Below are 27,596 nucleotides of genomic sequence, written 5' to 3' on the forward strand. Positions count from 1 at the left end.
TTTTGCAATCTATTTTACAAATTTGAGGTCATTGCTGTGAAGCATGATAGTTAATGTTTTGTTTTTCTAAAAGGGGAAACTTGACCACAAGCAATTTAAAAAGTTGACCAGTTCTGTTTCCATTTTGTCATTATGAAAAGTTAGGACACCAGGTAAAAATTTTGTCAAAATATTTCCTAGTCTTTAGAGAAGAGAAGCTGCTGGCTGTAATATAGGGCATAAAAGGTTTTGTTCTTTAATTATTCTCTGAAGTTCAGAGGGAAAACCCAAAATTTGCCAGTGGAGCTTATCTAGTAAGCTCTTTCATATTGTAAAATGAAACTGCTCATTTGTAGTTACCCTTTTGATGACAAAAGAATGAAGTCACTGGAGTTATCTCATGGCCAATGTTTCCTCATTAGGACAGCGTCAGGCCTTGTGCTTCTGGCTGCCACCTTTGGCTGTGGCTGGCACACATGGGCAGGCGCAGAGGAGAAGGAAAGGGTGGATCAAGCCTTTTCTTCCCAGTGAAAATCCTCCTATGCTTTGAGGCTTGTAAATCCTTCATTACATGCCACACTGTCACTCACTGTCCTTTCCTGGAAAGCCCCTAGTTCTGTTGTGCTTTGTTTCTTGGATGCAGGACTTTGGAAGTTGTGGTGGAAAGTATGTTTACCTGGCTCTCAAATCAAATGCCAGGTTGAGTTGCACAACACATTGTGTTATCACTCTTTTTCAGTGCATGTCAAATAGAACTTTCTGTCCAAATGTTGTTTCCATCGTTTCTTTTCTTTTTTAGGGCCACAGCCATGGCATATGGAGGTTCCCAGGATAGGGGTAGAATCTGAGCTGCAGCTGCTTGCCGGCCTACACCACAGCCACAGCAAAACCAGGTCCTTAACCCACTCAGCAAGGCCAGGGATCGAACCTGCGTCCTCATGGATACTAGTCAGATTTATTTCCACTGAGCCATGATGGGAACTCCTCCATTATTTCTGACTGGCCTCAGAATCATACATACCAAATAGGAAGCACCAGCCCTGGAAATGGCTTACCTTTTAGCTTTACTGTTTCAGTGACTTGTGTTGGACCTGCAATGGATTTCCCCTGGAAAGCCAGGCGCCTGAGAGTCTTCCTTTTTCTTCTTTGCTTCTATAATGTGTGTGTGAATGTGATTCCCCTCAAGTCTTCTGCGCTTCCCCATCCTTCTATGGCATGTGCCAATAGAGTGATCAAACACAACTTTTGAAATATTTGTGTAAGCAATGTGGTTCCTTATGATTTTGATGAATTTCCTCTTTACAGTTCCTCCACCCGCATGTTGAAAGTCGCCCTCTACCAGTGAATCATCTGTTACTGATTTCAGAGGAGAAATGTAAGTATCTCTCCACTGGATAGGTGAGGACTTGGTGAATGGTGCACCTCCTAGTACAGTGCAGGATGTGATGAAATCTTCTGGGTGTCCACTCACCGCTGCTAAGGGCCACTGACCTTTGTTGTCCATTGGAGCCTTAGGACTCCCTTGAAAGGGCTTTCCTTCTGCCTCCACTTGTTCCCTTACTTGCTCTGCCTCCATATCTGATAGGCTGCTGCATACATGGATTTCCAGTTTTGTCACATGGCAGAATGTGTGTAGAACGGCTATGCGGTCATTTTTACCTTCTTTAGTCCATCCTTCTTTAGGATGTTGGTCACAGTGGATAAGCGTGATATAAGGGGAGAGGCTTGGATGGAAAGAGGAAAAGGCATTAGAAGCAAAAAGAATGCCCTGGCAATCTGGCGTTGCCGTGAGCTGTGGTGTAGGTTGCAGATGCATCTCTGATCCCGAGTTGCTGTGGCTCTGGCGCAGGCCGGTGGCTACGGCTCCCATTGGACCCCTAGCCTGGGAAACTCCATATGCCCGAGAGTGGCTCTAGAAAAGGCAAAAAGCCAAAAAAAAAAAAAAAAAAAGAATTCCCTGGCAGAGCTCAAGAACACATGGTCACTTGGTCATGTTCGGGTAGAGGCAGATAACACTGGGACATATGATGATTTCAAGGCGGGGGTGTGGAGAGAGGGCAGAATTCACTGGTGCATCTTATCTAGTAAGTTCTCTTAAGCATGTTATAAAGTGAAACTGCTGATGTATAACTGGAATGACAGGACCGAGGGATTAGGTTTGTGTAGGTTTGTGTTCACTTCCTATGCTCTTGCCCAATTATCTGTCTCATTTTTCTAACTAGAACCAGCAGAAGATACAGATGGCTGAATCTAAATTGCTTGCTGAGAAAAAAAGGACTATCCACATCAATAACGTGTTTAGAATTTTGTAAATGTGAAATTGACCCCTTTAAAAATACCTCCCCCTAATATCCAGTATAATGAGTTTTCTATCTGATATTTTCATGTAAAGAGGTGTTTGGTATTTGGAAATTAGAGATAAAATCTGCCAAATGAGCCCTGATTAACCTTACATAAGATGGACGGTATAGGAGAGAAAAACAATTATTGAGGAAAGCCAGGGGAGCAGAAGAGTTAAATGCTTCATGTATTGTTGATTTCAAGGAGCAGAGTAAATGCTGGACTTGAAACAGGCTGCAAAGGGTGGGTGGAAAAAGGTGGATTTTGTTTTGAGCCTTTCTTGCGAGATTGCCATCTGTGATAATACTGTTTTTTTCAGCCAGTTGTTTAATCTGCTTTGCTTTTATTAAAAAAAAAAAAATCCCAAATGTTAGGTGAAAAAAAGTACTCATGTTTTTCATGAAGTTTAATGCTCTGTTGTTTCTTTGTTTCTTTTTTTTTTTTAAAGATATTGAACAATTTCATATCCAGGTTATCCAAGAAGATGGAAATAGAGTGGTAAATATTTGAAATTTCTTTTGCTCTAGAGTTTTTCCCATAATGAGTGGCATTTCTAGACTGTTAAGGATGAATTAATGTTATAGAAACAACTGTTTTCTTTAGTTGGTGTCTTTCAAGTTATAGACTTGCCAGGGTATCGTGTGAAATACTCCTTGTGAAGTAGATACTTGTGAAGATCCGTGGAGTTGATTATCTCCTTTATATCAGCCTCACTACCCCCATCTCTATCCCCTGAGATAACTAATGACAGCCTTGTACGACTCTTTCAATGCTTTGTACCTTGCTCAAGATACAGAGATATAGTTGCTTTTACCAAAATTGAATCATAATATGTATTAATTTGCTGCTTTTGTTTCTGCTTTTTACTTAATATATTAGGGGTCTCCCTATAGTTTAATAGAGATAGAGCTTTTTCCTCTAATTTTTATGCCTATATACACATAACAAAATGGGATCACAACGTACAAGCTGAGGTTTGATATGGTTCAGTTTTCTTTTCTTTTTTGCTTATTTTCTTCTACCTTTCCCTTGCCTTTTCACCTCTAACGTTCGTTCACAACCTGGTGTGTACCCTTTCATACTTTTCTCCATGCCTATGTGTCTCCCATCCCTACCCCTGACACAGCCAGGGGTTTGTTTGTTTCTTATTCACTCCTTCCTCATTCAACTTTGTAGAATTACCTGCAGGTCGACTAGAGTAGCTTAATTCATTGTATTTAGAAGTACACACAATCCCTGGCATGAGTGTGCACAATTTTGTCACTATTCTCCCATGGGTGGACATTCACTTGATTGCCAACTTTTTTTCCCTTTTGTTTGCATCACAAATTATCTCAAGTGTTTTTAGCTTTAAGTATTGGGTACACATTTCTTTGTTTTCAATACTTAGAGATGGATAATTGGGTTGATGGGTACATGCAATTAATAAATTTCCATAGATTTTGCCTGATTGCTTTCCAGAAAACTTGTAACAATTCAGAAATTTGCAAGCAGAGTGTAAGAGTACCCTTCCCCCTATCCATACCAGTAATAGTATATTTCCCTTTAAAAAAATCCGATTTGATAAGTTCAAGTTGGTATCATTATTATTTGAGTTTGTAGTTCCTTTAATATTGATAAATTTGAGCATCTTCTACACTTAATGACTATGTGAATTTATTTTTCCTGAAAACTGCTTGGTTATATCCTTGACTATTTTTATGCTGGGCTATCTTTTTCTGTACAGTCTGTGAGAGGGCTTACTTAATATATTATTGATATTAAACAGTTCCTTAAACATTTAAATAGTCTACCTCAAAGTAGTTTTTCTCCAAAAGATTTTAATTTTTTAATTTTTTAATTTTTTAATTTTTTTTATTATTATTATTTTTTTTTAGCTTTTTAGGGCCACACTTGTGGCATATGGCACATGGAAGTTCCCAGGCTAGGGTTCGAATTGGAGCTACAGCTCCCTGCCGGCCTACACCACAACCACAGGAATGCGAGGTCCAAGCCGCATCTTCAGCCTGCACCACAGCTCCCGGCAATGCCGGATCCCCAACCGACTGAGCGAGACCAGGGATTGAACCCACATTCTCATGGATACTAGTCAAATTCATTTCTGCTGAGCCACAACAGGAACTCCCGAAAGATTTTAATTTTAAATTATGCGAACAAAACTGAAATGGGAAATGGCCTTTATTAATTACATATCTATGATTGAAAGCCCCAAACCAAGAGGCCTGGCTGGATGGCCATCTGTGGCCAAGTGGATGGCAGGGCAGAGACAGGGCCAGCAGTCAGAAAAGGGTGAAGCTAGAGAGGAAGGACCAAAGTGCAGAAGCCCAAAGCCAGCCATGAGATTTAGAGGAGAGAGTTAAGTAAGTTGAGATCAGGAGCCGGGAAAGGACATAGACAGAGGACTGGCTGGTTAGAAGATGGGTTGGGAGCCACGAGAGACATTGCAGAGAGAGAGTGAGCCTGGGGGAACCTGTCCGAAGCCCAGAAAAGATTCTCCTGGCCAAAATGGTACAGCCTTCACATTCCCTCCTCAAGTGTGTGGGGCACTTCTGCCCTCATCCTTCCAGGCTTAGGTGACAGCTTCATGAGGCGATGTGCTGGTTCACACAGTCATCACAACATCCCTACACAATAGACATGGTGTGGTCTAGGTACCCCCATGTTTGCAGCGAACACCGCAACCAAGACTCCCAGAGGTGAGGTAACCCTAGAGAGGGACAAAACTGCCATGCGAACGTGGGTTGCTCTCTTCTGATGATCATGTTCTCACTAGTGGACACCTTTATCTGAGAGTTTCCAAAGCTCCCCTCACCTGAGAAATTTCAGAAAAATGGAAACGAGGTGGGTCCCCCGAAGTTAAGAGTCACACGAATACTCTTAGATCTTTTCCCAGCAAATGTGATGGAACTAGGCACACAAGAAATAGAGGTGTGTCATTCTGCGTGCCCTGTTCCTCCCTTGAGTTCCAAGTTAGCTTCAGAGGAGAAATCCCATTTGAGATTAGAGAGAGTTGAGGTATGCATATGGACCATTTTGCTATTCCTTTTCTTCTGCATTTTTTCTACATCAACTTGTCTTCATTTTTTACTTATCTGTCCCAATATAGATTACATTTTTTTTTTTTATGGCTAGACCCACAGCATATGGAATCTCCTGGGCTGGGGATCACCTACACTGTAGCTGCTACAAGACTGGACCCTTAAGCCACTGTGCCAGGCCAGGGATCAGACGCACGCTGCCACAGAGATAATGCCAGATCCTTTACCTGCTGCACCGCAGTGGGAACTCCTCAGTTTTCTTCTTTTAATAAGTATTTTTTTGAGTAAAACTACAGACCAGAAACAATGAAGCCACTGAGAATATAAAGTTGGTGTAGAATAGTGATACTGACTGGGGCAGACTTAGAGCATTAATTTAAATGTAACTGTAATAGAAGCATGACAAAGGACAGAGAGATACAGAGATGGGGAGCTTTGCCTTCATCTTGGGAGGTGAGGGAAGGATTTGTGCAGGAGGCAATGCCTAAGGTGGGCCTTGAAGGGGGAGTAGTTAAATACTGTTGAGAGATGGGCAGTGTCATCATATGCATTGTAGAAGGTGCGAAGGTAAAAAGCATGACCGAAGCCACGTGAAGAGTTTATGGCAGGTCTAAGATCAATGCCCAGTACTCCCTTCTCCCAGGCCTGAGTTTTCCCTTGGCCTCAAAGTCTCTACCTTTGGTGGTAAAGCCCCCTAGACTGCAGATAACTGAGTGGGTCATGCCCAGAACAGGAAGCTCTAAATCGCCTGTTAGCCCAGCTGATTTGTGGTGGGTGTGACCTTGTCTTCACCAGCCCCAGTCTGTCTGTCAAAGTGAGAACAAGGATAAAATAGCTCAAGAGTTCCCTTCATGGCTGAGCAGTTAACAAACCTGACTAGGATCCACGAGGATGCGGGTTCCATCCCTGGCCTTGCTCAGCACTTAAGGATCCAGCATTGCCTGTGAGCTGTGGTGTAGGTCGCAGACATGGCTCAGTTCCCACATTGCTGTGACTCCTGCATAGGCTGGCACCTGTAGCTCTGATTTGACCCCTAGCCTGGGAACTTCCATATGTCATGAGTGTGGCCCTAAAAAGCAAAGAAAAAAGAAAAAAAAAAAGAAAGAAAAAATAGCTTATTGTGAAGTGTTTGGGAAGAGCAAGTAACTAAGGGAGGCCTTAACTCTTTTTTGGAAGGACTTTCCAGGTGCATGTGTTGGAGGTAGGGGGCTACTAAAAATAAACTGTGGAAATATTTACATATACTATAAAGATAGAATAGGAACAAAATAATTATGAAACCCAGATATGTTCTCCTTCAAAATAGTTATTTATCTCTAAAATCTCTTTGCCTCCTTAGGTCATTAAAAATTCTGGCCATCTCCCAAGAGAGAGAATAGCTGAAGATTTTGTTTGGGCTCAGTGGGATATGTCAGAACAGAGATTGTACTACATTGATTTGAAGGTAAACATTAGTCCACTGGCTCTCCTTTTTGTGGCAGGGTTTTAATTTTGACATTATCATTATCATAATTTATTAATTACTTCATTTTCATTGATGGGGCTTCAATGAAATTTCATTTAAAACAATGAAAAACTTTTCATTACAGTTTGCTTTTTGGCTGCTTCCTTCTCTTTCTCTTTATTCATTTATTTTTGTCAATTTTGAAAAAAATTATTATTTTAATTTTTTCCATTATATTTGATTCACAGTGTTCTGTCAATTTCTACTGTACAGTAAAGTGACCCAGTCATATATATATACATATATTTCTTTCTTTTTCTCACATTATCCTCCATCATGTTCCATCACAAGTGACTGGATATAGTTCCCTGTGCCATACAGTAAGACCTCATTGCATATCTACTCCAAATGCAATAGTTTGCATCTATTACTCCAGACTCCCAGTCCATCCCACTCTCTACCCATCCCCTTTGGCAACCACAAGTCTATTCTCCAAGTCCATGAGTTTATTTTCTGTGGAAAGGTTCATTTGTGCCATATTATGGATTCCACATATAAGTGATATCATATGGTATTTGTCTTTCTCTTTCTGACTTTACTTAGTATGAGAGTCTCTAGTTTCATCCATGTTGCTGTAAATGGCATTATTTTGTTCTTTTTTATGGCTGAGTAGTATTCCATTGTGTATATACACCACACCTTCTTGATCCATTCATCTGTTGATGGACATTTAGGTTGTTTCCATGGCTTGGCTATTGTGCATAGTGCTGAGTGAATATACGGGTGCATGTATCTTTTTCAATGAATATTTTGTCTGGATATATGCCAAGAGTGGGATTGTTGGGTCATATGGTAGTTCTATATTTAGTTTTCTGAGGTACCTCCATACTCTTCTCTGCAAAAAACAATCCAGAGATTTATATGGAACCATAAAAGACCCAGAATTGCCAAAGCAATCCTGAGAAACAAAAACCAAGCAGGAGACATAACTCTCTCAGACTTCAGGCAATATTACACAGCTACAGTAATCAAGACAGTCTAGTAGTGGTACCAAAACACACAGACTGATGGCATAGAATAGAGAACCCAGAAATAAACCCAGATACCTACAGTCAATTAATCTTTGACAAAGGAAGAAAGAATATAAAAGGGGAAAAAGACAGTCTTTTCAGTAAATTGTGCCGGGAAAACTGGACAGCCCCATGTAATTCATGAAACTGGAACACACCCTCACACCATGCTCCAAGATAAACTCAAAGTAGCTTAAAGACTTAAACGTTAAGACAACATACCATCAAACTCCTAGAAGAGAACATAGGCAAAACATTCTCTGACATCAACTGCACAAAGATTTTCTTAGGTCAGTCTCCTAAGGCAACAGAAATAAAAGCAAAAATAAATCAATGGTACCTAATCAAACTGACAAGCTTTTGCACAGCAAAGGAAACCATAAAAAACCCAAAAAGACAAGCTACAGAATGGGATAAAATAGTTTCAAATGATGCAGCTGACAAGGGTTTAATATCTAAAATATGCAAACAACTTATACAACTCAACAGCAAAAAAACCAACAACCCAACTGAAAAATGGGCAAAGAAAGTATATGGATGAACAACAAGCACATAAAAAAAATGCTTATCTTCACTGATTATTAGAGAAACGCAAATCAAAACTACTGTCAGAATGGCCATCATTAACAAGTCAACAAATAATAAATGGTGGAGAAGGTGTGGAGAAAAGGGAACCTCCTGCACTGTTGGTGGGAAGGTAAATTGGTATAACCACTATGGAAAACAGTATGGAGGTACCTCTTTCTCTTTAAACTGGTGTTTTTGTTTATTTTTATTTTGTTAACTTGTCACTGTTTTCTCTTTCAGAAATCAAAAAGTATCCTAAAATGCATCCAGTTTTATGCTGATGAGCACTTTACCTTAATGGTAAGTCCAGAAAATGAATGGGCTGTAGGAATTTTATAACATATTGCCCTCTCTTAAAGAGAGTTATTGTCATAAACAGCATTTTAGCATTTTTGATGTTGTGTTATTCACTTGTATGAGCAAGTAAAATCATTCTTGCCATCTCGAGGCTTCATCTCTATAACAAATGCAATTAATATACCTGATTAGAAGAATACGTACAGGCAATGTCTGCTAACTGAATGCCTCACAGTAAAGAAACATAGGTAGGAGTAAGGGTTATTAGAAGGTAGTAGCATGGTCAGTGATAGATAGGTTTGAGTGATTATATGTCATTTGATCCAAAAGAGCATGTGAGGATGGTGGAGTGAGTATAACATGAAAAGTCAATGAGAAGGTATATTTTAATTAGTACAAATCTAGACTCATTCCTGGAAAAGCTATTTGGAGTGCTAGCCTTGGGGTGAGGAGTTACAAATATCTGTCTGTGATGGGCAGGACATGCTTATTCTTCTTGACTAGAATTAATATTAGAGTCTAATATGGACTTATATCATCCCATTACAAGACTTTCATTTACTTCTCCTGCCCCCTTTTTTGGACTCACTCTTCTCTTTCAGACACCCAGTCCTTCCCTTCTAATGTGATCATCTATGCCTTGTAAAAGTCTACTCCTTCCACTTGGCTTATTATACAACCTATTTATGATGGTCCAAATCTGAAGCCAGGTTTGTCCTTTGGGAATAAATACACATCAAGCTCGTGGTGTATGTAAACTCCAGGACATTCCCAGTCCACTCTCTGTCGGTGGACTTGGGGGATGCCTTCTGAAGATGCTGCTGGTCAGAGGAGCTCTTCATCATTGGGCAAGCACAATGTTGTCAGCTTTGCTCTGGTTTCCAGAACTGTCATCACTTAACTAATGCCATTCTTTATCTTGTGTTCTGATTTTTTGACAGTTTGAAGCACCCTTGGACATATCATTAAGTAACTCAGGATTCAAGTAAGTTATTCATAGATTACTATTAATTTTTATGGACACTTGTGGGCAGAATGATCGTACCTCATCTGCGGTATACAGATAAAAGGATATTTTGATATTCTATGTGTGGGTGCACGTGTGTCGTCTTTTCTGTTTCTCTTCTGCATAGGGAATATGAACAATATTATCGAGCATGGACACAGGGTTTTTTTCATGTAAAGTCAATCATATTGATTTTCCTAGCCATTTACTTCTGTAGAGTGTCTCTATTTATTTTGATGTCTGGAAGTGCTCTTCTCTCTGTGATTCAATAAAAGGGTTCAGTGAGTCAGAGGGAGCTACATTTAGATTCAAACATCAAAACCTTTTTCTTGTTGCCCTCAAAGAGAATTTCACAGGTCAGTTAACTTATAGTTGAGCTGTGTCTATTGCTTTGCTTGTTTCTGTTTTCCTTTTTACACAAAAGGTGAGGTTCCCCCCTCCCCAGTCCATTTTAAATGTAATAAAAACATGAGAACCTTTAGAAAAATACACACAAGGCCAGAAGTACACAGAAGAAATGGAAATCTTTTTGAATTAGTGTAATGATAATCCCAGACTCTTACATATTTCACTAGCTTTATTTTGTCCTACATGGACACTTAGTTCTGTTATTTTTAAACACAACGTCAACATTAGTCTAAAATCAGAAAAAATTATTAAAAATGTAATATTTTTAAAAAACATATGTATTTTTGGAAGTAATATATATTTTTCTCTATCGCCAAGGCTATACCATTTGTGAACCATGTATTGTTAAAAAATTACTGTTCTACAGAATTTTTTTTAAAAGACATAATAACTACTTAAGTTTCTCAGGAATATGTCTCTACTTCTGCAGTTAAATTATGGTGGTTACTCACATGTTTCATGATGGAACTTTTTTTAAAGGCGTTTACGATTTCTTATCCTTTATGTTCTTAGACTTGTCAACTTTAGATATGATGATATTCAAGACCAAGAGAAGTTGTCCAGACACCCGACCTTGTGTGTTTTTACTAACCATACAGGTAGGACTGGGTTCTAGTTATCGATTTATTTAATTGTACCTGAGTTCCATGCATTTAGCTGTCATTTAGCTGTATGGATCCTGAAAATAACATATAATAGGGCAACATTCTTATATAAGTGATCATATGGATTTTTGCATACCAAATTACCATCTCCACTGTAATTGTATAATTTGCTGTCAGTATAAAAGAAGCCACAGTCAGGTTACTGTTCTATAGTTTTTTTTTGCATTATTGTTCTCATAGAGGGGATGGATTCATATTTTATCAAGCTGCGTTTTCTTACCTGCACACTTTTTAAACAAATGGCATACTCTGATGGGGCTGCTTTTCAGTGTCAGGTTTACTGATGTTTGGGCTCTAAACCTATGTGCTTGGCTGCTTTAAGAGGCATGCTGTAATCTACTGCGCTGATGATCAAAGCTTGGCATGAAGTTCTTAGTGGACAATACTCCCACTCTTAACATCTGTTTATTGTAGATAGAGAAAATAGGGAAAAAAGTAATACCTGAAAATGAGAGGAGTATGATTACATTCAGTGAATCTGGTGGGGAAAAAAAAAAAACCCTGCTCATTAACCTTAATAATCATCCAAATAATCAATGCTAATAACTAAAGATAATGGCCATTTTTTAATGTCCCAACTTGAGTGGACAGTTACCACTTGAGTCGAGTAGCACTTAGGCTAAAGTTGCCTTCCTTTAAAGCCAAATTATGCAGTTATCACGAAGCCCACAATTAGGGGCACTTACTATGTGCTGGGCTTCAGAGCTACAATGATAAACAAAACTGACTTAACTTTTTTTTTAGTAAAGAATTAATACTCATTGTGGATGTTGACATCGAATAAGTGCACACACAGTAACTGAATAGAATCATGAAACCTTCGATGAATGAGAAGCCATGAGCTCATGTAATGGAGGTTTAATGGAAGATACCAGTATTTTAAAAAATCTTCTCCTCCCGTCAGTTCATCCCTGTTTCTCCCTCCCTCCAAGACCTCCTGCCCCATTCTGTCTTTGTCCTGAAAATTGTTTCCTTTTCCCACCTCACTCCTTCATGATCCATCTCGGTATTTTTCTGTCCACCCTGGGTTTCCCTCAGCCCCACAGTTCTCACCAAAAACCAGTCTTGGAGAGTTTAGGGCAGGAAATAATATTTCCCTGGAGGCTTGAAGGATGTATATAAACCAAGAACAGTGTGACTGAAGTGGAATGAACAAGAGGGCGAGCATTGTGAGAGAAAGCTGAGGAGTTAGGCAGAGGCCAGGTCTCGTAGGGCTTTGCAGACCATGGCAGGATTTTAGGTTTTTTCCCAAGAGACATAAGGTCATTAAAGTTTTTTTTTTTTTTTCCTTATGATGACATTTTATTTTGAGAATGCTCAAACTTACAAAATAGTTCAAGAATATAATGAACTTCCATCTACCTTTTATGGCAGTACTCATATCATTCACGATAGTAGCTTTATCATTCTCCACACATTTAAATAGCATTTTCTTCTTTTTAACTAAATCATTAAAGTAAGTTGCAGACATCATGACACTTTACCTGTAACTCAACATGTGTCTCCTTAGGTTAAGGATATTCATACATAACCTCAGTTCCAGTATCACTGAAAGAAATAAATTATGTTAATCAATAAACTGTTGCATATTCAAATTTCCACATTTTTAAGAGGTCCTTTTCATGTGTATGTATACATGTGTATGCATATAAATGAATAGATGTATGTACATGTATAACTTTTTTTTTTTTGTCTTTTTATCTTATTGGGGCCGCACCTGTGGCATATGGAAGTTCCCAGGCTAGGGGTCCTATCAGAGCTGTAGCCACTGGCCTACACCACAGCCACAGCAACGCAGGATCCACGTCGCATCTGCGACCTACACCACAGCTCATGGCAACGCTGCCGGATCCTTAACCCACTGAGCAAGGCCAGGGATCAAACCTGCAACCTCATGGTTCCTAGTTGGATTCGTTTCCGCTGTGCCACAATGGGAACTCCTGTATAACTTTTAAAGTCAGGATCTATCAAGTTTCATGTATTACATCTGGTTGTATTGTCTTTGTGGTCTCTTAAAGTAGACTAATTCCCACCTTTCTTCTGCTCCCTTTTTTTCCTTGTCACAACACTGGAATTTTGGAGTCCAGATTTTTTGCCTTGTGGAATGCCCCACATTTTGGATTTGTCTAATTGTTTCTTTGTGAAGGTATTTAATTGCTTTCTCTTTCCTTTCCTTTTTTTTCTTTTTTCTTTTTTCTTTTTTTGCTTTTTAGGGCTGCACCCATGGCATATGGAGGTTCCCAGGCTAGGGGTCCAGTCAGAGCTGCAGCTGCTGGCCTACACCACAGCCACAGCAATGCCAGATCCGAGCCATGTCTGTGACCTACACCACAGTTCGCAGCAGTGCCAGGTCCTTAACCCACTGAGTGAGGCCAGGTCTCGAACCCGCATCCTCATGGTTCCTAGTCAGATTCTTTTCCACTGTGCCACAATGGAAACTCCTCCCTTTCCACTTTAAATGGAAATTGGAACTTAGGCCTAAAGGCATGGTTAGGTGTGGGTTAAACATTTTTGGCAAGACTACTTCAGAGGTGATGTTGTGAACTTTATTTGCGCTAGATCAGGAGGCATATAATGCAAGGATGTCCTATTATTGGTGATGCTAGGTTTAGTCATTTGGTTAAGTGGTAACCACTGCCTGCTCCCTTGTAAAAGGGCATTTCAACCTCTGCATTAGTAATCTGTGAGGTGATACTTTGGCATTAAATGACTGTCCTGTTCCCCAACAACTTTTGTGTGGTGCTTTTGGGATCCACAGACATGCCTTCCCTGAAGTGTTTTAAGCAGGTAGTGACATGATTAGATATGTATTTTTAAGAGACCGCTGTGGCTGCTGTGTGAAGAATAGATTGGAGGAGGCAAGAGAAAAAGGGGGACATGAGCAGTTAGCATGGTTTGTATTTGTACATTTGAGATGCGGGTGGCTTGAACTAGGATGGACAGTAGGGGTGGAGAGAACTAGGTGGGTTCGAGATGAATTTTGAGGATGGAACTGGGAAAACGTACTTATAAACCAGATGGAGAGGCATGGTTCTAAGGTATCTGGTACAAATAAATGGAGAAATAGTGGTGTCATGTACTCAGGTACAGTGGTTTTGTGGGGGCTTAGAAAGGGAGATTTTGAATTTCGTTTTGGACATGTTAACTAAGAGATCTGGAACTTAGAAGGGAGACTGGAGATGGATAAACAAGGAAATTCTTGAAAACGGGCACTTGAAGCCTTGGGATGGGTAAAGGTCAAAAGGGAAGAGGTTTAGGAATAAAATTCAGGACCAAAAATACACAAAGGTTAGGTAGAACATCCAAAGAAAAAGGAAAATCAAAGTATGGGGAGACAGGAGGAAAACCAAGTGAGATGTTGGAAGGACTTCTTAAAAGAGAGTGGCTGACTGCTAATAGGTGGTGAGAGGTGGGTCCAGAAGTGTGGAGGTCACTGTGGGTAGTTTGTGCTGGGTGATTGAGGTGCAGTTTTGGTTGTGCTGGGTTAAGCGATGGGTAGGAGTTGAAAAATTATAGCAGGATAATTAGGCATGAGAGAGGCAGTGGCTGGAAGGGGAAGTAGGATTTAGGGGATATGATTTTTTAAGATAGTAGGGACTTTAGCATGTTTAAATGCTTCCAGGATATTTAGAGGAAAAGAGAAGATGACAATACACAGCAGAGAGGAATAGCCAGTAGAGAAAATTTGCTTAGAAGGTGGGATGCAATGGGATCCAGAGCTCATGGAGTGGGACCAGGGTTGGTTTTTCCCTGATTCTTCAGTAAGAATTTGTTAGACATAAAACACTCATTTTGGGCTTTTTTTATTCCTTTTATTTTATTCCAGTAGGAATTTTGCACGAACAGTAGCAACTTGTAAATGGGCTATTTACAATATATCATAATAAATGCTAGGTTAATCTGGCATGAGATGTGAAAGAGTCTATTTTTTCCTTTCTTGCAAGGTCTAGGAGGGTAGAACATAAATCTTGCTTTTCATAGTGAGCTTTGAAATAGAAAAAATAAGCCTCTTTCACAGACCCACAGACATGGAGAACAGGCTTGTGGTTGCCAATGGGGAGTGGGGAGAGGGAAGGGAGCGGGATGGATGGGGAGTTTGGGATTGGTAAATGCAGATTATTGCATTTAGAATGGATAAGCAATGAGGTCCTACTGTACAGCACAGGGAACTATGTCCAATCTCTTAGGATAGAACATGATGGAAGATAATATGAGAAAAAGAATGTATATATACGTATGACTGGGTCATTTTACTGTATAGCAGAAATTGACACAACATTGTAACTCAATTATACTTTAATAAAAGTAATTGTTAAAAAATAAAGCTGTTTCAGATGGGATGCTTCCAAATCAAAGATGAGAAAAGCCAAAGAAGGAACCTTTTGGTTTTCAACTGATAGGCTGTCAGTTAATGAATTTCCCAAGTTGCTTTTCAAAAGTACTTATTTAAACCTTTTTGGTTAAAACGAACAAACAAAAATCTACTTTGGCAAAGTAGGAATGGAAAGAGCAAATAGTCTAATCTCTATCTTGTTCCCTCTCTAATAGGGAGTTTAGTTTTCCACTGGTGTGGAGATCAGAAAACATGGTTCATGAAAGGAATGCCAATAGACACAGAGCCTTTGACAAACTCAACTTACTTCAACTATTTACGTTAATGATGATGCTAGAATAACATCTGATGTTTCAGTTGTCACATACTGGGTCATCAGGACCTACTTTGTCCTTTCAGCATGACTTTTTACCTTCTTAAAAGCATCTCTATCCTGATTTTTTCCGCCCTAAGAAATGAAATCTGCTACCTTCCAGGGAATTAGAAGTTAACATCTGGATGACGAGGATGCTATTGAGAGTTGGTGGTGGGCAAAAGTGCTCTGCTCATGTCAGGCCACTTATGTATTAAGATTATGAGTTCATATGGATTTTTCTAATTCATTTTCTTACAGTGGGAGAGTGAATCAGAGACTTCCTAAAGCATTGAAGGAAATAAAATGTACTCATTCTTTCCCTATCTGATAGTGAACTTTAAAGCTGTGCTTAGTGCACTCTTGTGTGTTCTAAGTCAATAGTGCTGTAATCTTTCTTGTGCACCACCTACCGGGAGGCAGTGAGGATGAAAAGTATAAACTCGTCTTCCGGTACAAATAATGGCAATAAAAAGGAATGAACGCATGACAACATTGATAAATCACAAATATTCCCAGAATTAGGCTTGTGTTTTAGCATTTTATAGAGCCTTTTACAATGAGATAATTTCCCTTGGAAAACTTTGTCCATAATAGCTTTCATTGTCCACATGGTTTTCCCCCAGGCTAGCCAACTTTTAGATGTTATCTTCATCATTGATGAATATTCATTAAATATCTCTGGGTACGTCGTTAAGAGCAGGCTTTGTTTTTTCAAACTCTGACTTTCCCCAACTTAGAAACAGCAGGAAAATTATCCTGGAATTTTAATAATAGCAGTTCACCTTTATGACCAGATATAACTTCTCTGCCAAAGCTTTATCTGTATGACTGCATTTGACTCTCACATTAGAACCATATAAAGGAGGGTCTATGTTTTCTTTATTTACACATGGGGAAACCGAGGCTTAAAGAATTTAATTAATCTGCTTCAGTCAAATTTTTAAAATGCTGATGCCTGAGTCTCACCCCCAGCTGTGATTTAGTTGATCTTAGGTGGAGCCTGGGCATCTGTGAGCCCAGGTCATTTTAATGTACGTTTGGGGTTGGGAACCAGGGCTCCGGAGCTGTGTTATCCAGTATGGTAGCCATTAGCCACATAAGGCTGTTTAAGCTGATTAAAATTAAATAAAATTAAAAGGAGTTCCTCAGTTACACTAGCCACATTTTAAGCACTCAGTGCCCACGTGTGTCTAGTGGCTACCATATTGGACAGCACAGGTCTAGAATATTTCTACTATCAAAGAAAATTTTAGGGATAGAACAGCTTTGCAGAGCCTGTGCACAGCCCATTTCCCTTTGCTCTGCCCTTTTTAAAAATTTTATTTTTTTATTTTTTATTTTTTTTAATTCTCCCTTTGGAATTTGGAGGGGGTGTCTAAGCCACATTCTATTTGGAGATATTTGCTTATGAGATCTGACTGTGGCTCTCGGTGTATGTAATTAGGTATGTTTATTCTGAATTTCACTTTAACTTTCTTCAAAACAAGGAAAACAATAACCTCGATTCTCTAAAGGATGGTGTGCGGAGGATTTTGCTAGAATGGAGGTTATGATCTTCCTTATATTATTGTTTCATTTTCATGCCTCAGGCTAGATTCCTAAATGAAGAATTACTGGGTCAGCAGGTGTGAATATATTTAATCCTCTGCAAAACTATTTTTTCAGGGAGGTCCTAGTTCATTCTTCCACTACTATCATTTGAGAATGTTCTTCCTACTGTTCCACAGACAGAGTTGATTATTGTTTTTAAAACTTTGCTAATTTGAAAGGAAAAATATGCTGCCTTCTTTTAATTCTTATTTCTTTATTACAAGAGAGGCTGAAGTTTTTTTTTGTTTTGTTTTGTTTGTTTTGTTTTGTTTTGTTTTTAAGGCTTGGTAAAGTTTATTGTACAATTATGTTCTTTGAATGGTTATTTTTTCATTGCCCTGTGTAATTTTATCCTCTTAGGAGGTTCAAGCTAGTAAAACTTTATTCCCATCAAAGAGTAAGAGAGAGACATTCAAATAGTTTTATCAAATTAAAATTTGGTTCTACATTAAAACAGAATTCTTAACATTTACTCTCTGTCTACTATTTCCATCAGAGTATCATCTTGTTAAATATTTCTTAAAGTCTATTTTATCATAGTGTTCAAAATACTGAGAGGCTGAAGTTTTAACTCTGTTTGCTAAGAATGTTTCTCCTTGTGATCATAGAATATAAAAGAACAGGACAAACCAATAAGGTTTTTGCTGGTAGTATGTTTACTTTATGAAAGTAGTCCAAGTGGTACATGGGACTTTTGTAACTCTTATAATTATTATTTTTGTTTTTGCTTTAGCATAGCATTATTTTGTTCTTAGCGAGTCTGCTGTAATTTGAAAGAAAAGGTATTATCACTCTGTACTCATTAAGCATAGCAGTAATTTCAACTCTAAAAGAACTGTTACTTTTTTATCTGATAAAGTTACTCTGTTTTGTTATTTTGTGTTTAAGATATTGCAATACAATGAATTTCTAACAATATATTGCAGTCTTTAAAAGTCATTAAAAAGTCACAAATGATAATTATTATAACAGAATGCTTTAAAATGTCTTTAATTAGCCTTCTTAGGGAAAATGGGCCTTTTTTTTTTTTTTTTTTTTCCTACCATGATTCATTGATAAAGGAATTCTAGTAGCAGTATGGTAGAGGAAATATTGCCATTTACTGAAGTAGAATAATGATTTCATTCACACAGCTAGTTAATATTCACTCTGGGATTAGAACCCAGGTTTCTACACTCCTTGTTGAGTCCCTTTCCACCCTGGAGATCTGCTGTTTCAGGGAATCACATAAATGCTGGCATTAGAATAGAGGTTATCAGTTTTAAGTATAATGTCCCCATTTGTGGGTCATTGGTGGCCTTAGCTAGTCTGTCTAGATAACAATGGCTACTCAAGATGGTGAACAAGCTGAAGCAGCTGGGAGGCAGAGGTGGTTATGGAGTGGTGGGGTCAGTGAGGCTGTTCAGGCTCTATGCTGGAAATTCTCCTTTGCTCTTGGGCCCTGGCCCTTGGTGACCCAAACATGGGTGGGCACGGGCTCACACACCGCCACACTTGCTCCTGTTATCCCAGTTTGCCTTCCATTCTAGGTAAACAAGAAAACCGGAAACTTTCTTTAAAGAGGAGACACATTTTCAATGAACTAGGGTCTGTTGCCATTAATAATGACTGGAAAGCAAGCTAAAAAAGAGTGCAGGGCCGTATATGTATCTCAGGAGAATCTCATGAAGCTTCTCCAGACTTCCGTGCCTCTGTCCGTTTTCCTAGCCAGCCTTCAGGAGGCTACCACAGTGCACTGCTTGTAGCATGCGCTGAGGAATTGTTGAGCTGAAAGTTCTTAGCAACCTGTTAATAGTCCCTTTCTAGGATTTGGGAATAATCTGTGAGGCAGGTTGAGGCAGTGTATCTAAATAAAGAGCAGTAAGGTTAAGGGGCTTAGGAAACTTTTTATTTGTCTATGATTCTTTTAAGTTCTACTAAATGCCTTCTTCCTTCTAGGAAGTCTGTGTGTATGTTACTGCCCGAGCCCTGACCCTCAGGAACAAATCACATATTCAGTGTTTTACTTTCATAAAGGTACTTTTTCTTTTTTCTCAATTTTTGACTTGTACATAATCATTTTTTCCAAATAGCAGCAAATTTCATAGATTTTTTAAAGTCTTTTTACCTTGTAACAAATTTGATCAGTACAGTGTACATCTGTATATAATAATGTTTCCTAAAGAAATTCACTAGTGATGAATATTTAGCTAATTATTTTTATGTTATATTTTAAATAATATGTTGTAATATATTTTTGCCTGACTTGTATCTTTTTTACAGGCCTGTAGACCAATCTTAATGGATGTATTTGCCCAAAGTGTGTGTGTTTGCATGTTATTATTAATTAGAAAGTAACCCATAGAGTTAACTTGTATAGGGTTTTTGTTAAAAGCTTTCATGATCTCTGACTTAGAACTAATATACATTTATTTCATTTCACACATCTGTGGCCCAAGAAATTGATATGTTGGTGTTCCCATTGCGGCTCCGTGGGTTAAGAACCTACCATAGTGTCCCTGAGGATCCAGGTTCAACCCCTGACCTTGCTCAGTGGGTTAAGGATCCGGTGTTGACACGAGCTGAGGCATAGGTTATAGATGTGTCTTGGATCCAGTGTTACTGTGGCTGTGGTGTAGGCCTCAGCTGTAGCTCCAATTTGACCTGTAGCCGGGGAACTTCCATATGCCACAGGTGTGGCCATAAAAGGAAAAATAAAAGAGAAATTTCCATGTCAGCAGTCAGCCTGTGGGACAGGAGTCGAGTGCCCAATCTTTTCTAGTTCTGTAGTTGGTCACACTGTGCCCTTTAATAGTTTCAGGCCTGAACCATGCTAAAGAGTATTTATTTTGTTTGTTCATTTAAAATTAAAATTAACATTTGTGTAGTACGTACTATGGCTAGAGTTAAAATTTTTTAAAATTAGAATTTTCAAAATAAAAAAAAATTTATGTTAGACCACACCAGAATTTATTCTCTAGGATTGCCTAGTATTACCTTTAGAAGTTAGAGATGAAAGTAAAAAAGTTGAAGAACTTAAAAATGAAGAAACTAAAAGTAACTTCAGAAGAGAGTTCCCATCGTGGCACAGTGGAAACGAATCCAACTAGGAACCATGAGGTTGTGGGTTCGATCCCTGGCCTCGCTCAGTGGGTTAAGGATCCAGCATTGCCATGAGCTGTGGTGTAGTTCACAGACGTGGCTTGGATCTGACGTTGCTGTGGCTGTGGCGTAGGACGTCTGCAACAGCTCCACTTAGACCTCTAGCCTGGGAACCTCCATGTGCCATGGGAGCGACCCTAAAAAAAGACAAGAAATAAATAAGTAAATAAATAAATAACTTCAGAAGACATACTTTAGTAGTACGAGTTTGATAACTGTGCAGAGTTTTCATTTTTCTAGTGATTAAAACAATTAAACTTTCCTGAGAGTTTTATTAAGAGCTAATAACTGTGATGAAGAGTTAGAAGAGTGGAGAGTGAAGCCCACTGAGATTAGCAGGTAGTTCAACACCCTTTCTAACTCACAGTGGGATTCCTAAGTGATTTGGAGAGGCCTCCTGGGCCTTAGTGGTTGCAAGAGTGTGGCAGTGAATCTGAGGCAGAAGAGCCAGTGAGTCACCTGGTTTCTTCTACCTCTTGCTTGGGTCCTTAAGTAGATTTCTTCAGATCCTGTCCCAGCACAACAGTTTCAGGTCTAAGTTGTGCATAAGCCCAGAACAGCCACTGACTGGTGATGGCACCGGGTGATCCATCTCCTGTGCTGGCTTTTGGAGAGTGATGGAGAACCAGGAGCTCTAGGACCCCGAAGACACATGTGTTGTTGGATCTCACAGTTTCTAAATATTGAGAGCATGGCATAGTCACTGCTTTGGGTGGAATTCCAGCTCTTTGTTTCTTAACTTCCATTCTATGGCTTCACATTCTCTCTCCCCAGGGCACAGCAAGACCTTCACTGCTGCTCTTGAGAGTGTGGACTCAGGTGTGACAAAGGGCGTTACTTTTCTCAACCTTGGTGAGTGAGAGGCTTAGGCATCTCTCTGTTCTGACCCTTCCTTCCAGTACGTGTTATGCCTCAGCCCTCTATGGCTCATTTTTCTGTCGTGCACCCCTTTTTCTCATGCCTCTTTGGAACTCCAGTTGTAATGACTACCACTGATTTTTGTTTTGTTTTGTCTTGTTTTTTAGGGCTGCACCTGTGGCACATGGAAGTTCCCAGGCTGAGTTGAGGCTGTAGCTTCCGGCCTACGTCATAGCCACAGCAATGCAGGATCCGAGCAACGCCGGATCCTTAACCCACTGAGTAAGGCCAGGGATGGAACCTGTGTCCTCGTGAATACTAGTCGAGTTGGTTTCTGCTGTGCCGCGAAGGGAACGCCTGATCTTTTTGAAGCCTGATAGGGGAAGATTTTCTCTCTCACCAGCCTTGAAGGGATGCGTCTCCCTTCTTGGAGAACCTAGGCTTGAGCTTTCTTAGGTTTTTAGTAGCAATCCTAAAAAGCCATTTGTTGGTATAAAAATGATGGCAGTGAATGAGATGTTTCCTAAAAGCCTATGAGAAATAATCAATCATATTGTCCCTTGATTCTAGAGGGACAAAGGCCCTCGAGAAATTCTCCATTCCTCTTTGCTAATTGCACAAAGCTTCCAAGTCCCATAAATGATTTATGGGTCAGCTTGAGTGTGTCGTTTTTTATCAAGTAAATGTGGTAAAGGGAACTTGAATATTAGGCTTAAGCATATTAAGCTAGTCTATAATGAAGAATACAAAGAAGGGTTTTGTTATACTTTCCTCCTTAAAGCTGCTTTTTTTCTTTTTCTGGTCTTTTTGTCTTTTTAGGGCTGCACCCACAGCATATGGAGGTTCTCAGGTTTGCAGTCCAGTCGAAGCTGTAGCCACCAGCCACAGCAATGCCAGATCCAAGCCGCCCTTGCGACCTACACCACAGCTCACGGCAACACCGGATTCTTAACCCATTGAACGAGGCCAGAGACTGAACCTGCATCCTCATGGATGCAGATTCGTTTCCACTGAGCCACAACTGGAACTCCAAAAGCTGCTTTTCTGTGTTAGGATGAGGGGCACAAAAAGGTTAGCACAAGACTAAACAGGATTGTTGCTTGCCTGCATATAGGACATGGCACAGTATATTAAAGAGATATATGCACCCCTATGTTCATAGCAGAACTATTCACAACAGACAAGACATGGAAGCAACCTAGATATCCATTGACAGATGAATGGATTAAGAAGATGTGGTATATGTATATATATATTATATATATATATATATAATTCAGCCATAAAAAGACAAACTGATGCCATTTGCAGCAACATGGATGGACCTAGAGACACTCATACTAAGTGAAGTAAGCCAGAAAGAAAAAGACAAATACCAGATGATATCACTTATTTGTGGATTCTAAAATATGAAACAGACAATCCTATCAAAAAACCCCAACAAAACAGAAGCAGATCATGGCCAAGGAGAGAGGACTTGGGGTTCCCAAGGGGAAAGGGAAGGGAGTGGGATAGATGGGCATTTTGCGGGTTTTTTGGATGCAAACTGTTGTATTGGAAATGGATGGGCAATGGAACCCTACTGGACAGCACAGGGAAATGTGTGTGATTGGGTCACTTTGCTGTATAACAGAACTTGATGAAACATTGTGAATCAACTAGACTCAACAATAAAGAAAAAAGAAAAAGAAAAGCTTCAGGTTTAGAGCGCATGGATTCTTTGATATTTTCTTATACCCCTAGTCCCCAGTCTGTCTACTGTCATGACATTTAGGAAGGTGTGAAGGAACTATGCAAAGTGAGAACCAAAATGATAAGAAAGTCCATAAGAAGCTTTTTTGTTTGTTTGTTTTGTTTTTATTTTTGTTTTTTTTGGGTCCATGGCATGTGGAAGTTCCTGGGCCAAGGATCGAATCCAATCCTTAACCTTAACCAGACAATGCTGGATCCTTAACCTACTGCACCACAAGGGAACTCATTTTTGGTCTTTTTTTAAAGTTGAGGTATAGTTGATTTACAGTAGTATCTTGATTTCAGGTGTACAACATAGTAATTCAGTGTTTTTATAGATTATACTACATTTAAGGTTATTATAAAATAATGGCTATAATTCTCTGTGCTGTACAGTATATCCTTGTATCTTATTTTATTCATAATAGTTTGTATCTCTTCATCTCCTACCTGTCTTGTCCCTCCTTCCCTCTTCCCACTGGTAACCACTTGTTTGTTCTCTGTCTGAGTCAGCCTCTGTTTCGTTATATATACTTGTTTTCTTTTTTTAGATTCCACATGTAAGTGATAACCTAGACTATTTGTCTTTCTCTGTCTGAGTTCTTTTACTAAAGCATAATATTCTCTATGTCCATTCCCATTGTTACAAAGAAAGACTTTCATTTGGAATGATACAATTTATGTGGAGAGAGAACTTACGCTAAGTGGGCCAGTGTGTAGCAGTTTTTAACATGCGCTCTGAACCTGTGGGAAATCGCTTTAGAGAGGCCTGATTCTACTGCTTCCTGTGGTAAGAGAGATAAATAGAAGGTTTCCTGGATCTGGGACTTGATTCTTATCAAGAGTGCTATATCAGCATCCCCTATCGAGGGTGATGTGGGAAACTTTCCACTAAAAAAACCTTAGCATTTGGTGAGGTCAAAGGTATCCTTCCCTTTTTTTTTTTAACCCCTGGGAATGACTCTTGAAAAGGGAAGCCATGATCTAAGTCTATTGTCCTCAAAATGTGGAGAGGCAGAAAAATTAGAGGTTTGTAAAAATTGGCTATCTTACATAAGTCGTCTTTCCTTCTTAAAACGATTTTATTATATAGGCACAAAATTGTACCCAAGATTAAAACTGTTCTAGAGGGAATTTTTTATTAACAACAGTATTGCTTTTTGAGTGATGTCGTTTTTGCTATCTAATGTGTACAACTTTCTTGAATTGTCATGCTGTTAACAGGGGCTTATATTGATGGAATATTAAGGAATAGCGTTTTGGGAAAAGTTTTCCATGAGCCCCAACACCTCTATACAAGAAAGATATGTTTATACATTTAAAAAAAATGAAATGATGCCGTTTGCAGTCACATGGATGGACCTAGAGATTATCAGACTAAGTGAAGTTAGAAAGAGAAAGACAAATACCATATGATGTTGCTCTTAAATATGACACAAATTAACTTATTCATGAACAGACACAGACTCACAGACACAGAGAACAGACTTGTGATTGCCAAGCGGGGGGGCGGGGGAGTAGGAGAGGGATGCACTGGGAGTTTGGGGTTAACAGATGCAAACTATTACGTATAGAATGGATAAACAAGGTCCTACTGTATAGCACAGGGTTTATGGTTTATCTAATATCCTGTGATAAACCATAATGGAAGAGAATATGAAAAAGAATATATATATCTGTATATCTATCTGTGTATATCTGAATCACTTTGCTGAACAGCAGAAATTAACACAACATTGTAAATCAACTATACTTCAGTAAAATACAAAAGAAATGAGATAAAATAGGAAATATGTTTGTGCATCAAAAAACTACCATTTTAAAAATGAATACTATATTGCTAAGTGGTTTTTTTTATGTTATGTTGATTCTTATGACAATTTTTCTTGGTGGTGTTTTCTCCATTTTACTGAAAATGAAACTGAGGCTCAGAATGTCTGTGACGTGTGCCCAGGCTTCTGCTAGTGTCTCCTATGTTAGTTTCTTATTGCTGCGATAGGAAATCACCACAAAGTTAGCTTTGAAGTAAACAACATACTGTCTTTCAGTTTCAGAGGTTAGAATTCTGAAATGAGTGAATCTTGAGGGGTCGGTAGGGGAAGAAATGGTTCCTTCTGGAGATTCCAGGGAAGAATTCATTCTTCGCCTCCTCCAGGATCTAGAGTCTTCTTTCTTGGCTTGAGACCACATCGCTCCAATCTCTTTCGTCATCATGGGGTCTTCTCTTCTGTAGTCAAATCTCTGCTTCCTCCCTCTTATAGAACCATTTTTGATCACATTGGATCCACTTGGATAATTCAGGGGACCCTCTCCATCTCACGATCCTTAATCACATCTGCAAGGTCCCTTTCATCCCTTAAAGTGACATATTCTCAGGCTCTGGGGATTACCACACAAACATCCGTGGGAGCCGTCATTCAGCCTATTTATTGCAGGTACTATTGATGTTTCTGGTGAGAGTGTCCTGCACACTGAGGGATTCAGCATCCCTGGAGCCCATTCATCAAGTGGCAGTAGGACTCCTTGTGACAACTCAAAACACTCTCATCTATTTCCAAATGCCACCTCTCCCAGAGACTTAGTATCTAAATAACTGGTTAAGTGGTAGGGCTAGGAGTTAAACTAGGTCATTTGATGCCTTTCCACTCTGCCCTACTACGCCTCTATTTGCGTTTTTCTATTTAGGCGTTGCCATGATGATAACGTTATTTCACCCACTTGTGTTAAGTAGTTTAACATCACTTAATCCATGGTAACTGAAAGTCAGCTGGTTAGGGTTTTACATCCTCTCCTTTCCCTTCCACAGAATACCTTCTATGCAAATGATTAGCATTTATTTCTTTGATCTCAGGTTAAAAAAAAAAAGAGTCTAGCTGGCTCACATAATCTACGTGTTTTATCTATATGAAATTTACCATTATTATATGAATTTCTCCGTTTTTCTAAGATCCTAGCGAAATTATTGGCATGAGCTATTTCTACCCTCCCATTAGCCAGAAACCTATTTATTTATTTATTTTACCTTGTCTCAATTTGTATACAAATTGTTCTTTGTACAAAAATATTGCAGGGACTGGGAAACTTTGAATTCCAGGCAGCTAGCTATGCAAGCAAACACATTTGTACTTCACCAAGTGTCAGAATGCTTGCAGAGATTTTTCTGTGGTGAATATTAGTGTAAAGGTTCTTTAGAGAAAATGATGCTGGTGATGATAATGCTCGTGATGACAGTGAGTGGTAGTTAAACACAGGGAACTAACTTTTGGAGCTGTTTTACAAGCTCTTTCTAGCTTGTCATATTAAGGAATAATTTATGTTGCTGGATTGTTTTTCTCTAATTTTCTCTCTGAGCTCATTTAGGTTGATTTAAAACTGCAATTCCCTGAGAAACGAAGCTTCAGATATAAATTAAGATAACCATGGCCAAATATCTGAAAAAAAAATTAGCCTCAGAGAGAAATAAATGAGAGCTTGAGAGTAAGACGAAATAAACAGACAGCTTATTATTATATTGGTCAAACCTTTTGTGTTTTAAAATGCTCAGAGAAAAATAAGAGCTACCGTACAGTTCTTGGCTTTATCTGTGCCTATACAGCTCTTGCTGCCTGGAGAAGACTGAACTCTTTCTCTTCCACAGATTATTATGTGGCTGTTTACTTACCCGGTCATTTCTTTCACCTACTTAACATTCAGCATCCAGACCTGATCTGCCACAGTCTGTTTCTGACAGGTATGGTGATAGTTTTTATCTCATGAACACGGTCCACTTGAGTTTGTTTTAAGCATTAATATTTGTGTTTGGAGGAGAGGGTTTTTTTTTTTTTTTCTTTGCTGATCTACTTTTTTTTTTTTTTTTTTGGCTAGGAAACAACGAAGTGATTGATCTGCTACCTCATCGCCCTTTACAGTCCCTATCAGGGTCCCTGGTTCTGGATCGGTGTTCTGGAAAGCTCTATAGGGCGCTCCTCAACCAGTCCTATTTGTTGGAGTTCCTGTGGAACGCCCGGCTGGACTGTGAGAAGATGGCCTTGATGCACTGCGTGCTCTCGTGTGGCCGAGACCCACGGCAAACGGAAGCCAAGGTGGGAGTTGAGCTTCAGTCTGAACGCAGGCAAATGGACAGCGTAAGATGTGGACAGTTAGCGGTTGCAATGAACAGGGGTTGTTTTCATTTGGTAGGCAAGCAAGGTTGATGGCTCTGTCCTAACTTGAACATATTCTCTCAAAAGGATACAAGGATACAAGGATAATAAAAGGCAAAGCCCTTTAAAAAAAAAAAAAAAAAAAAAAAGGGAGCATATCCCTGTGCTCCTTTTTTATGGACACAGACCTCAGACTGTGAGGGCATGCCTGTTCTTTTGATGGTTCTCCTTTCCATATCGTGAGTAAATGTTAGCTATATTGGGAACATTCCAAGAAACTGCTCAGTCAATAGTTTCTAAAATATCAACTTTTTCTCCTGGTATATTTGGTGTATATCATCAAAAGGTCTAAGATCTGGTGGTAAATAAAATCTTCTTATTACATTTTAAATAGAGGTAACTTACGTTTATATTTATATTTCACATTATAGTTCATGGAACACTTTCATACATCTTATTTAATTTTACAGCCATCCTATGATGTTGGAGAAATCCTCCATTAGACTTTATTGGGGCAACGGGTGGTGGTTCAATTGAAAAAAATACCCTAAGTGTTTTATTTTAACCTGAAACATATAAATGTACATTTACACACCTATCTTTTGTTGTAGATTAAGGCCCTTTCTTTGCAT

At 39.1% G+C, this 27,596-nt stretch overlaps 1 protein-coding gene across 1 annotated transcript in view; it reads left to right on the plus strand.

Moving 5' to 3' along the window:
- GSAP (gamma-secretase activating protein) overlaps positions 1–27,596 on the plus strand; it is a 90,363-nt gene that overhangs the window by 25,825 nt on the left and 36,942 nt on the right. Inside the window, 10 exon segments of the mRNA XM_021102559.1 lie at positions 1,285–1,354; positions 2,768–2,817; positions 6,697–6,801; positions 8,679–8,738; positions 9,677–9,720; positions 10,663–10,748; positions 19,031–19,108; positions 21,008–21,085; positions 26,460–26,552; positions 26,687–26,904. Coding sequence (XP_020958218.1) covers positions 1,285–1,354; positions 2,768–2,817; positions 6,697–6,801; positions 8,679–8,738; positions 9,677–9,720; positions 10,663–10,748; positions 19,031–19,108; positions 21,008–21,085; positions 26,460–26,552; positions 26,687–26,904 — 882 coding nt within the window.

The sequence above is a fragment of the Sus scrofa genome, chromosome 9 (assembly GCF_000003025.6).
Source record: "Sus scrofa isolate TJ Tabasco breed Duroc chromosome 9, Sscrofa11.1, whole genome shotgun sequence".
Taxonomy (NCBI): domain Eukaryota; kingdom Metazoa; phylum Chordata; class Mammalia; order Artiodactyla; family Suidae; genus Sus; species Sus scrofa.